This window comes from Rana temporaria, chromosome 11 (assembly GCF_905171775.1).
Source record: "Rana temporaria chromosome 11, aRanTem1.1, whole genome shotgun sequence".
NCBI lineage: Eukaryota > Metazoa > Chordata > Amphibia > Anura > Ranidae > Rana > Rana temporaria.
This window is the reverse complement of record NC_053499.1, coordinates 157932379-157945304: the sequence shown is the minus strand read 5'-3', so window position 1 is coordinate 157945304 and position 12926 is coordinate 157932379. Positions and strand designations below refer to the sequence as shown.

General features: G+C 47.1%; 1 protein-coding gene across 3 annotated transcripts in view; it reads left to right on the top strand.

Annotated features, from left to right (window-relative positions):
- Positions 1 to 12926, top strand: part of FHOD1 (formin homology 2 domain containing 1) — a 181347-nt gene that overhangs the window by 51125 nt on the left and 117296 nt on the right. For all 3 annotated transcript variants that reach the window (XM_040329527.1, XM_040329528.1, XM_040329526.1), the window contains exon 2: positions 8001 to 8107. In XM_040329527.1, coding sequence (XP_040185461.1) covers positions 8001 to 8107 — 107 coding nt within the window. The remainder of the gene's footprint in view (positions 1 to 8000; positions 8108 to 12926) is intronic.

Genomic DNA, 12926 nt, shown 5'->3' with positions numbered 1-12926 from the left:
TGGCCGCCGCCATGAGTGTTGTTTCCCCCAGAGTGTTGTGCAGTGGAGAGGGGCAGCCAATTCTATTGGCTGCAGGGTTTGGCGGCCCCTCCCCGCTCTCCACTGAACACAAGGATGTGGTCATCCTCCACCCGCCGCTGGCCCGGGTCCGCCCGCCTGCACGTTCTCCGCTTTCAGGGGTCCGCTGTAACGGTTTGGCCACCCGCTCGTTCTGACTGTTAGGTGCCATCCCAGCGCGGAACGGGGGGATAGTCAGTGCAACTGATCCCAACCTCTGCCTTTTACTGACCCCCCTCACCAACCTACAGTTCCTATGAGGTGCAAAGGCAAAAGGTTGACTTACTGGTTCATTATGGCCTCAGCATCAAAGGATGAAGTAGGAGCTGTCGGGTCTTGTAATCCAATGTGGATCTCTAGCAGTATGGTATGCTAGGACTTTTAATTCACCTACTGAATGGGTTTAGTTTGGCATGCTTGAACTTTCGGTTCTTCTGTAGCTTTGGAACAACGGGTCAGCATACATCTTTTTGGGTTATCCACTTCTTACTGAAGAAACAAAATTGTCCCCACGTGGAAAACTATAGTCCTAAAGCCACAGAGGAGCTACCAGTCCAAACATGAGGTTCCGTCATTCCATAGCCATCAAGGAACCCAAGGTTCAAGAATGCTGAGCTATCGTCCAAATGCTACTATGGCATGTTGGGACTTGTGGATCCTCACTAGTCCTCTCAACATGATGGGTCCTGTGGTTCCCAATCCTCAGTAGTCATCTCAGCATGATGGGTCTTGTGGTTCATCAGTAGTCATCTCAGCATGATGGGTCTTGTGGATCCTCACTAGTCCTCTCAGCATGATGGGTCCTGTGGTTCCCAATCCTCAGTAGTCATCTCAGCATGATGGGTCTTGTGGTTCCTCCGTAGTCATCTCAGCATGATGGGACTTGTGGATCCTCAGTAGTCATCTCAGCATGATGGGTCTTGTGGTTCCTTAGTAGATGTTGAATGATGGCTCAACATGGTCCAACTTGTGATGATTTAGCTTTTACTAAGGATTGGTGTCTCCTTGGTATCCACTACCGAATGTTGGGATTTGCGGTTCTTGAAAGATGGCGGCACATACCACAGCATGCTAGGATTTGTGCTTCAGTAGCATTTGAAAGACCACTTGGCATGCTGGAACTTGTGCTCCTTCAGTCGCTTTGGAATGAGAGCTCAGCATGCTAACAGTTGGGGCTCCTTATTAGCCATCTCATTATGCTGGGACTTGGGATTCTTCAGTAGCTTTGGAATGACCACTTGGCATGCTGGGAATTGCCGTTGCATAGTAGCATTTGGACCATAGCTCAGCATGCTTGGACCTTGGGTTCCTTGATGGCTATGGAATGACGGAACCTCATATTTGGACTGGTGGCTCCTCTGTGGCTTTAGGACTATAGATTTCTATGTGGGGATATTTTGTTTCTTCAGTAAGAAGCAGATAACCCAAAATAGCCAGGACCCACCCACAGGCACGAAACGTGCTCCCAGTCTCGTGTTCATGGGTACATTACGCCCAACGCTGTATCCTGGCCTAGGGCAGCACTTTGCAGGGGGGCAGCACGTAAAGAGTCCCTGCCGTCTTGGGCTTCCCTGTAAGTGTAGCGCCAGTCTTATGGAGCTGACTGGGCTGAGAGGCAAATTAGTCGAGTGTCCCAATAAATTGGGCGCAACTGTAGGGGGGCGCTGCTTCTAATTTTGACTGCCCTATCATCCTGGCCCACAAACCTTCCTCACTGTGCTATATGTTTTCTGCTGTACCATTGGCATGGTTATATCTTCTTAGTCCTCTCCATAAAAATATCAGAATTTTGTGCTTAAAGTAGAACCATGGGCAACCCTTTTTTTTTTGGATAGAGAAATGGAGGGTTATAGCCCCTGTCAGTTTATTTTTTACAATCACAGAGATTTCCCTTCACTTCCTACCCCATAGCCAAACAGGAAGTGAGAGGAAATCTATGCAAATTAAGGGAATCCATTGCCCTGCCCCAGGCCCTCAACTACTAAATTTCAGGGTGGGTCTTAAACAGAAAGAGGTGTGGCCTTGACAGGAAGGGGTGGGTCATATTTAAATTAGGGAGTGCATGAGTTCCGTCAGGCCTAGGGCAGCACAAATCCTGAATACACTACTGATTGCGCCAAAAAGATTTGCTGAGTCAGTTTAAATGCGGCATTGTCCCGTTTTTGGACGGAGTGCCCCTTTATCTTTAGCAATTCTGGTATCTATCTGCAAATTCTGGTATCTATCTTTTTTTCTTCTTTAAATCCATCAATTTTGTCATCTACAATCGGTTGTTTATTTTATATCTGTTTCATGTAACAATTTCTTAATCTGTGAAGAATGATGATTCATTTCTGCAGAGTCCCATGACACCCCCCCCCCCCCCTCCGGCGCGAGCATGCGGCGGCGGCGTTCCCCCCCTAATCCTGTGTATCTCTGGCGGAAGATCCTTACCCCGCAGGCCTTCTCAACTCGAAAACAATTAACACTATTTGTTCAGCTTGAGCCGTTTTCTGATGCACAGCCAAGGTGCGGAGTGATGAGAAGATAAGCATCTCCGAATCTTCAAGGTCTAAGGAAAATCATCCGGGAAGGAACACACAAGATTCCATTGCAGCTCTTCTCACCATCTGCGCTCCGTCTTATTATTCATTATCACAACCAGAATGGGCCCTGTCTGGAAATCATCAGCCTTTTTTTCAAAAGAAAAAATAGATGCATGCTAATAAAATATTAATAAAAAAATAAAAAATCTAATATCAATGTGGACCTTTAGAGATGGGTATCCAAGATGTTCTTTCCCTGGGGAGTCATTGCCGACCCTTCTGACACATATTTAACCACCTGACCCTCCGGAAGGTTTTACCCCCACCTTCACGACCAGAGAATTTTTTGCTATTCAGAGCTGCGCTATTTTAGCTGACAATTGTGCGGTCATGCAACACTAGACACAAAAAAAATTAATAATTTTTTTTTCACACAAATAGCTTTCTTTTGGTAGTATTTGGTCACCACTTGTTTTTTTTTTAATTACCGTATATACTCGAGTATAAGCCGACCCGAATATAAGACGAGGCACCTAATTTTACCACAGAAAACTGGGAAAACATATTTAGGTAGATTCAAGTACCTATGCCTAACTTTGCGGCGGCGTAGCTTAAGGCATTTAGGCTACGTCACCGTAAGTTAGCTAGGCAAGTACACGATTCTCAATGTACTTACCTGCTAAGTTACGGCGGCGTAGCCTAAATCGGCAGGCGTAAGGGCGCCTAATTCAAATGTGTTTGAGGGGGGCGTGTTGTTTGCTAATGGGGCTTGACCTTACGTTTTTTTACGTTTTTTGCTAAGTGCGCATGCGCCGGGCGCCTACATTTCCCAGTGCGCATTGCGGCTAAGTACGTCGCACGGGCCTATTGATTTTGACGTGGACGTAAACAACGTAAATCCCGATTCACGGACGACTTACGCAAACAACGTAAAAAATTCGAATTTCAACGCGGGAACGGCGGCCATGCTTGACATTACTATTCCAATAGGGCCTAGCTCTAACTTTACGCGGCCTATCTCTTACGTAAACGGCCTAAAAGTACTGCGTCGGCCGGGCGTACGTTTGTGAATCGGCGTATCTCCTCATTTACATATTCTACACCGACCGCAGTGGAAGCGCCACCTATCGGCCATCCGAAATATTGCAATCTAAGATAGGACGGCGCAAGCCGTCGTATCTTAGATATGTTTAAGCGTATCTCTGTTTGAGCATACGCTTAAACATAAGTCGGCGTAGATTCTGAGTTAGGTCGGCTTATCTACTGATAAGTCTACCTAACTCTACCTGAATCTACCTAATTGACTCGAGTATAAGCCTAGGGTGTCCATCTGCATGCCTCACTGTGCCTCGCTGTGTCCATGTCCATGCCTCACTGTGCCCATGTCTAGACTTGCGTTTTAACATGGGAGTCAATAGAAGGGGTGCCCGGTTTGAAAAATCGGTGCTCCCCGGCCCTATGTCACCCAGTGTACTTTGCACACTTGTAGAGGAGCTACATGTGTGCCAAGTTTCGGGTCCAGGGGACCTACGGCCGGCCGGTACAGGGTCCCCAAAGTTACCGGAGGAATTACCGTTTAATATGGGAGTCTATGCAAGGGGTGCTCCCCGGCCGTAGGTCCTCTGGACAAAAAAAAAACATTGCACACTTGTAGAGGAAGAGTGGGGCTATATGTGTGCCAAGTTTGGGGTCCAAGGGACCTCTGGCCGGTACCGACTCCCCAAAGTCCGGGAGATCAGGCGCAAAAAGGTGACTCAAGTATAAGCCGAGGGGGGCATTTTCAGCACACAAAAAAATGTGCACAGACACAGAGTCACACCTCAAGCTCTGGTTGACCCTCTTATGACTCACCCCCCCCCCCCCCTTCCTGGCAAACTTTCACAAGAGAGCGCTGTGAATGATGTCATAAGCCTAGGCTAATGAGCAGACAAGAAACAGGAAGTGGGCTGTATAAGGCAGGGGTTCTCAATCTGGCGGCCCTCCAGCTGTTGTGAAACTACAAGTCCCATCATGCCTCTGCCTGTGGGAGTCATGCTTTTAACTGTCAGCCTTGCAATGCCTCATGGGACTTGTAGTTTCGCAACAGCTGGAGGGCCGCCAATTTGAGACCACTGGTATACTGGCAGAAAAAAATATGTTTTACCATCCAAAGTTAAAAGAAGAAAGGCAGAAGATTTAATAGATAGATAGAAAGTTTGGTTTAGGGTTCTTCCAGAGTTTGCTAGGGGTTTCTTGACCTGTGGCTGTTTGACCTCCCACCTGAAGGTGGCGGCGTAGTTTTGTGTCCAGACCCACTTGGCAGAGCCAGTGGCATGACACCAAGTTTATCTTCCTGTAAGGGTGGCATTGTGACAACCAATGTCTTGCCACGTCCTCAATTTAAGGGGCATTATTTCCATTGACCCTCCATAGGTTCATTTTACCAGGGGTTCCCCAAGACCTTCTGGATAAGAAGGTTGAAGAAGTCTGCTCTAAAGTATGGCTCATGGTGACTGACGTGTCTGAACCGCCATGAAGGGTTCTCTTTAAAGATTTTTACATTCTTTAGAGATTATTGCTTTTTTGGAACGGTCGTGATTTCTCGATGTTTTGCTGTGTTCCTGCACCGTGTTGGCTTAGATTACGTAATGGAACAAAATTCCTCCATAAACATCATTTCACTGACAGGCCAGAGTGCCGGAGGAGCTGGCAGAGGGGAGCAGACGGTGAAAATGGCCGTGGAAAAGTCCCGTCAACTTGTTTTTATCGGTCTTCTCGAAGGTTGATCATTGATTCTATACCATTTAATAGTTGGTGTTGGCGAGCCGTGGTACACTGACCGATGGGGTACAGGAATAATTGCCAACTTCTGTGATCGAACAATAACAGAGGTGCTGGAATACTGGCTCACTGATACGTGGGCTGTGGGAAAGTCTTGTTTTATGAGGCTTCTCTAAGAACGATCATGGAAGCAGTTATTTGGTGTCACAGATTAGTGGCACCCTGACTCATGGAATACTTGAGCAACAACATCCTCGGTCATGGTGCTGGAGCAGTGGCAAGCGGCACAGAGTGCCCAGGGAATAGAGGCCCACTATTGTTCAATGTACTGGAACAGTAACACTCTGGCACGTTGTGCTGCTGGAACATTGCCACTCAGGTTGTCAATGTAACCTATTGACATTTAGGTTGCAGAAACACTGGCACTGCCATTTAGGGTGCAGAAATGGTGGCACTGCCATTTAGGTTGCTAGGTTAATGACACTACCGTTTAGGGTACTAGGACAGTGGTACTGCCATTTAGGATGTCAGGGCAGTGGCACTGACATTTAGGACACCAGGGCAGTAGCACTGCCATTCAGGGTATTGGAGAGCAGTGACACTGGCATTAATGCTAGGGCAGTGGCACTGGCTTCTAGGGTGCTAGGGAAGTGGCACTGGCTTTTAGGTAGCTAGGACAGTGGCACTGGCTTTTAGGTAGCTAGGACAGTGGCACTGGCTTTTAGGTAGCTAGGACAGTGGCACTGGCTTTTAGGTAGCTAGGACAGTGGCACTGGCTTTTAGGGTGCATTGGCTTTTAGGTAGCTAGGGCAGTGGCACTGCTTTTTAGGTCCTAGGGCAGTGGTACTGGCTTTTAGTTAGCTAGGGCAGTGGTACTGGCTTTTAGTTAGCTAGGGCAGTGGCACTGGCTTTTAGTTAGCTAGGGCAGTGGCACTGGCTTTTAGGGTGCTAGGACTGTGGCACTGCTTTTTAGGGTGCTAGGGTGGTGGCACAGGCTTTTAGGGTATCGTGGCACTGGCTTTTAGGGTGCTAGGACTGTGGCACTGGCGCTTAGGGTGCCAGGACAGTGGCATGCTGGAATTTAGACTGCTAGAACACTAACGCACTATCACTCAGGGTGCTAGAACAATTGATACTTGGGGTGCTATAATTAAGACAAAACACAGGATGCTGGAATAGTAGGACACTGACACTTGGTGACCCAAGATAATGCTACACTGGTACCACAGGTCCCAGTGCAGGGACATAGTGACGGTTGAGGTCACAATGGCACAATGCCTTGTCCTCAGGCCCAGAAAAAATGGATCACTGACCTTTTACCCAGAACAATGTCACATTGACGTGCGCTCAGAACAATGACACCTGAGATGACCACAGAGACAGACGGTCTAAAGAAAAGCAGGTCGTGCCTCCACCTCCACCGCTCGTAGATATTTCTGTTGTCCTAAAGGGTGACAATGAGAGACTCGGAGGCCAACCTAAGAATCTAAACCTTTTCCACCTTAAAAAAATTAAAATAAGAGGTGGGGGTCCAATGGAAAAGTAAAAGACCAACTTCAATGAGGAGTTTAAGATTTGTTTCAGGTAGAATGAGAAAGAATTAAGTCTTGTTCAGACTTTAGGGCCCGTTCACACTTCCTGTTCCAACATGACTGCCCACCAGTGCACATAGCAAGGTCCATAAAGACATGGATGAGCGAGTTTGGCGCTGGATGTGGTGTCGATAGCCACAGGTGGCTCGGCTTTCTATGCCCGTAAGTGGGAGCAAAATACCTGTATTAGACGGGTATCTTCTCCCCTCTCCCCCTGAAAGGTGCCAAATGTGACACCGGAGGGTGGGAGGATTCCAAAAAATGTCTTTAGATTTACAGTGGAACTTCGGATTACGAGCGTAATCTAAAGTACTCGCATATCAAAGCGAGTTTCCCCATAGAAGTCAATGGAAACGAAAATAATTTGTTCCGCATTGACTTCTATGGCATGCAATACCGCATGTGGCGCTGGAGAGCCTCTGAAACGGCCGGAAAGGCCCGAGGACACCTCGGCAAAGGCTTGGGAACGGAGTATTTCCGTGTCTTTCCGAGCATTACCCAGCGGTGCCGTTCGGCGCCCCCCTCCTCAGGCCAAACGCGGTACTGCACACCGCTTTGACCTGAATCCTGCTCGCTTTGCGACACAGCACTCCCAAACTGAGTTAGGATTTTTTTTAAATACAGCGCTCGTGTTGCGAAACGCTCGTTAACCGCGTTACTCGCAATCCGAGGTTCCACTTGTACCTTCAGCTATGTAGTACAGGGGCCTGCCTGATTCCATACAAGTTGAAAGGGTTTAGGTTTGACCTCCTAGTATATGGTTTTGGTAAATCCAAAGAAAAGTTGTACCAGAAATTTGTATAATGTATGGCCAGCTTTACGTTGCCTAAAATCTTGGCCGGCGTCCTTCCATCCATGAAGGTTGAGCAGTTTCTCAGCCGGCACTGTGAATAGTGAAGTGAACCTCGTGACTGTAGCGGGGGAAACATTAGCCATTCATTGGAGGCCATTAACCTGTACAGGGGACACTCGGCTTTCTATATAGCAAGGTGACCCCTCCCCCGTAGAGGATGGAAATCTCCGTTCCTGGATAAAACTTCTCACCGTCTCTCTTCTTTCCTTCCAGCTGGAAGATTGCACTCTCCAGTTATCGACCAATGGAAACTACCTGGATATAGAACTCTCCCTGGCTGAACAAAGGGATTACCTGGAAGCTTTCTTTGAAGACATCAGGTAAGAGAGAGAGATTTTGTGAACTCTTTCAGATTTCAAATGCTTTACTAAATCTGTGTTTGATTTAGAGCTGCACGATTCTGGGAAGAATGAGAATCACGATTTATTTATTTTTTGCTTAGAATAAAGATCACGATTCCCTGACGATTCTCGCGGTGTAACATCATCTTTCACATTATACAAAAAATTGGGCTAACTTTACTGTTTCGATTTTTTTTTTTTTTTTTTATTCATTAAAGTGTGTTGTTTTTTTTTTTTTTTTTTTTACAAAAAATTGTATTTCAAAGACTGCTGCGTAAATGCAGTGTGACATAAAATATTGCAGCAACCACCATTTTATTCTCTTGGGTCTCTGGTAAAAAAAAAATATATATGTGTATATATATATATATATATATATAATGTTATAATGTTTATATAAGGCTTGCAGTCTACAAAGCTTTGCAACCTTAATCTATGGATAGCGGGTGCAGTGTTTTAGTCTCCTGCAGTTTAGCCCTTCAGCAATAGGTCCATATTTAGGAACAGATCTTCATTTATGGGGCTGAAAGAAGTATCAATAGACCATTGAGAAGTATGGGTCGCTCTGCTGTGGTGGCCAATGGGGCATGTAGCCTGGAAAGCACTGCAACCTTGATCTATGGCAAACAGGTGCCGTGTTCAGTCTCCTGCAGGTTATCTCTCCAGTCATATGTCCATATTGAGGTATGGAACTTTATTTATGGGTCTGATGGAAGAATCAGTGGACCACTAAGAAGTACGTTGCCCTTTCCAGAGGGGGAAAATGAGGCTTGTAATCTACAAAGCTTTGTATCCTTTATCTATGGATAGCGGGTGCAGTGGTTAGTCTCCTGCAGGTTATCCCTTCAGCAATAGGTCCATATTGAGGTACGGACCTTCATTTATGGGGCTGAAAGAAGTATCAATGGACCATTGAGAGGTATGCGTCGCTCTGCTGTGGTGGCCAATAGGGCATGTAGTCTGTAAAGCATTGCAAGCTTGATCTTGGGATAGCAGGTGCCATGTTCATTGTCCTGCAGGTTCTCTCCCCAGTCAATAGGTATTGAAGTACGAACCTTCATTTCTGGGGCTTATAGAAAAATCGGTGGACCATTGAGAAGTACGTGTCCCTCTTCCGAGGTGGCAAATGAGGCTTGTAGTCTACAAAGCTTTTTGTAACCTTAATCTATGGATAGCGGGTGCAGTGTTTTGGTCTCCTGCAGGTTATCCCTTCAGCAATAGGTCCATATTGAGGTACGGACCTTCATTTATGGGGTTGAAAGAAGTATCAATGGACCATTGAGAAGTATGTGTCGCTCTGCTGTGGTGGCCAATAGGGCATGTATTCTGGAAAGCATTGCAACCTTGATCTTGGGATAGCGGGTGCCATGTTCAGTGTCCTGCAGTTTCTCTCTCCAGTCAATAGGTATTGAAGTACGAACCTTCATTTCTGGGGCTGATAGAAGAATCGGTGGACCATTGAGAAGTACGTGTCCCTCTTCCGAGGTGGCAAATGAGGCTTGTAGTCTACAAAGCTTTGTAACCTTAATCTATGGATAGCAGGTGCAATGTTTTGGTCTCATGCAGGTTAGCCAAGTATCAGTGGACCATTGAGAACTGTGGTGGCCAATGGGGCCTGTAGTCTGGAAAGCATTGCGACCTTGATCTGTGGATAGCGGGTGCCATGTTCAGTCTCCTGCAGGTTATCCCTTCAGCAGTATGTCCATATTGAGGTACGGACCTTCATTTATGGGTCTGAAAGAAGTATCAGTGGACCATTGAGAACTGTGGTGGCCAATGGGGCCTGTAGTCTGTAAAGCATTGCGACCTTAATCTGTGGATAGCGGGTGCCACGTTCAGTCTCCTGCAGGTTATCCCTTCAGCAGTGTGTCCATATTGAGGTACGGACCTTCATTGGCTGATAGAAGTATCAGTGGACCATTGAGAAGTAAGGGTCACTCTGCTGTGGTGGCCAATGGGGCATGTAGTCTGGAAAGCATTGCGACCTTGATCTGTGGATAGCGGGTGCCGTGTTCAGTCTCCTGCAGATGGTCCCTCCACCTGAAGGTCCGTATTGAGGTACAGTTACAAAAAGGTAGCAATGGACCGCAGAGAACTTTGTCCCTCTGCCAGGTATGGTGATGGTTGAAGGAAAATCTTTGTGGGCTATTTTTGATTTCTGAAGGCAACCATATTGTTGGGCGGGGCCAGTATTCACAAATAGGCAGCCTGTCCCCTCACAAGGACCAATGGCCGACCTTCTATCCAGATGTCCTTGTTCCTCTTTCCTTGAGAACCAGCAGCCTGAACGTTCCATCGCTGTATATAACCAGCAGGAAGCATTCTAAAACAAACTGGTGTGTGAAACATCTCGAGAATCCCATGGGGGATCGATCGCTCCTCGCGGCCTTGGGTTCTGGCATTCATGACGTCAGCAATTCCCGGGAGTCTGGAGAAGAGGAACGTGTTTTTGTTGGGCCGGGGAAGGGAAAGCGAGTCGGTTGCTTGGCATCTTTTGGCTTGAGTTTTGCGCAGTCGGCGTCCTCCCAGCTCGTCGATCGTTGTTTTGTTGTTGCCGTGGCTTTTAATCATCTGGGTTTAATGTTGAATTTTTTTCCCACTTGTCATCGGCTCCGCAACACTTGTAAACATTTTGCCGTGTATTCGAGCCGACCTCCGGGAATGGTTTCAATTCCTAAAGGGATGTTCTGCTTTCAGCAGGTTTTCAGAACTTAATGCCGCTTAATCGCGCTAAGAGTGTCGCCAGTTTTGCGTTTTTTGCCTTTTTTTTTTTTTCTCCTCTGGTTCAGATACTGTTTTCAAACTTTGTCCCTTTTCTCACTGTCAGTTGGTATTCTGCCTTCTATGTTTAAATGTGTTCTGCTTGCCGAAGATATAGCAGGCGCGCCCGCTGAACGGCGGGGTAGCCAATGCACGTGGCCGGAGGCCGCAATGTCCGCCGTCCACCAGCGATATCTCCACAATGTATATTTAACAGATCTCCATTGTTACAGGGACGTAGAGAGAGATCTGCTGTTCCTAGTGATCAGGAACAGCGATCTCTCTCCTCCTCCCAGTCAGTCCCCTCCCACCACAGTTAGAAACACCTCCCAGGGAACACATTTAACCCCTTGATCGCCCCCTAGTGTTAACCCCTTGCAAGTGACATTTATACAGTAATCGGTGCATTTTTATAGCACTGATTAATAAAAATAAATAATAATAACCCCAACTCCTAACCCAAACTTAAACTGAACTGGAACCCCTTACCCTAATGAAAAAAAATAATAAATTAATAATAATAAAAGAAATAAAAGCTAATGGAAAAGCTAAAAAAAAAGCTTAACCACTTAAGTACCGCCACACGACTCTATACGTCCTGACTTTGAAGAGGGATATCTCTTCAGCTGGCAGCCTGGTTAAACGATAATGGTGGTCTCTGCGGCAGATTCGCCGCAAGATCGCCATTATCGGCGGCGGGGCCCCCCCTCCTGCCGCTCTCCTGCGCCCTCTGCCGCTTTCCCGCGCCCTCTGCCGCTTACCGGAGCCATCGGTAGCCGCGGAGGCAATCGGGTCCTATCCGTGGCTGGGTATGAATACGAGTGAGGGCAAGATGGCCCCCACTTGTCTCCATACCATAGCAGGGCGGAAGCGATGTAAAAACATCACTTCCGCCCATACGTCTTAAAGGGCCATTTTTTTTTTATTATTGCATTTAAACTAAATATGAGATGTGAAGACAGAAGTGCTTTAATACCTAATGATGTAACAGATACTAGTTTTCTCTATTAGCTAATAACAAAAAAAAACAACGATGCATACAATACAAATGCGCAAAAAATATGTGCAAAACGCTCGATTTCGCTACGCTCCGGTGTGAATTCAGCCTGAAGGTGGCCTTCCATAAAATCCGGGATCAGCTGAATTATATGGTGATGGCAGCAGCTGCAAGCTTGTTGTCACCCGTCGAGTAGCAGGACGTTTATAAACGTCTCTCAGCAGGCAAGCGGTTAATGGAGGCTCGTTGTCACAGCATTCCAGCAATGAAGATAGGGGGAACGTTATGTAGCCATTTTTTTTCCCCTGCAAGTAGCGATTAGCGGAGGTCTCTTCTAAGGCGGCTGCCAGCTGTGCTCATTAATGCAGGAAGTGAGTGTTGTAACCTCCAGAAAGGAAGGAGAGAGATCTGACATGTGCTCTGCGGTCGGATGATATAAATACCACACGCGGGACGCAACACAGCCATGCAGCGTGATGTCAGTAATTACACGGCGCGGAGGAAGCTGGTCCTGTAATCGAAGGCGCTGGGAGGTGCCGCTGCTGGAGCCCGCTACTACTGTACAACTGTCTGTAGGGGATTGTTCACTCCCCGCCGGGGGCTCCGGGGCCCAGATGTGCAGCTGCTGTCGGAGGGGAAAAGGATCGGACATCTGTAGTGATGAACGCTAATGAAAGCCTCCAGTCAGCAGATGCCGGGGTCCATTCACACCAGCGGCTGAAAAGTGTGGAGGGGGGGGCGTTTGTATGGCGCCCCCCGGAGTCAATACTTTGTAGAACCCCCCTTTCTCTACAAGTCTTTTTGGGGGTGTCTCTACCAGCTTAGCACATCTAGAGAGGTACATTTCCGCCCATTCTTCTCTGCACAGGCTCTGTATAGCCCAGTGATGATGTCACGGCTACTTTTGGGTTTGCAAATGCATTTGGTGCACACAAGGTGGTTTTATATCCTTTTGGCTATTGATATAAAATATATTTAAATAAAAAAAAATACAAATTTTGTGCCCGGAGTTCAGCGTTTAAACATTTTACTTGCTTCTCC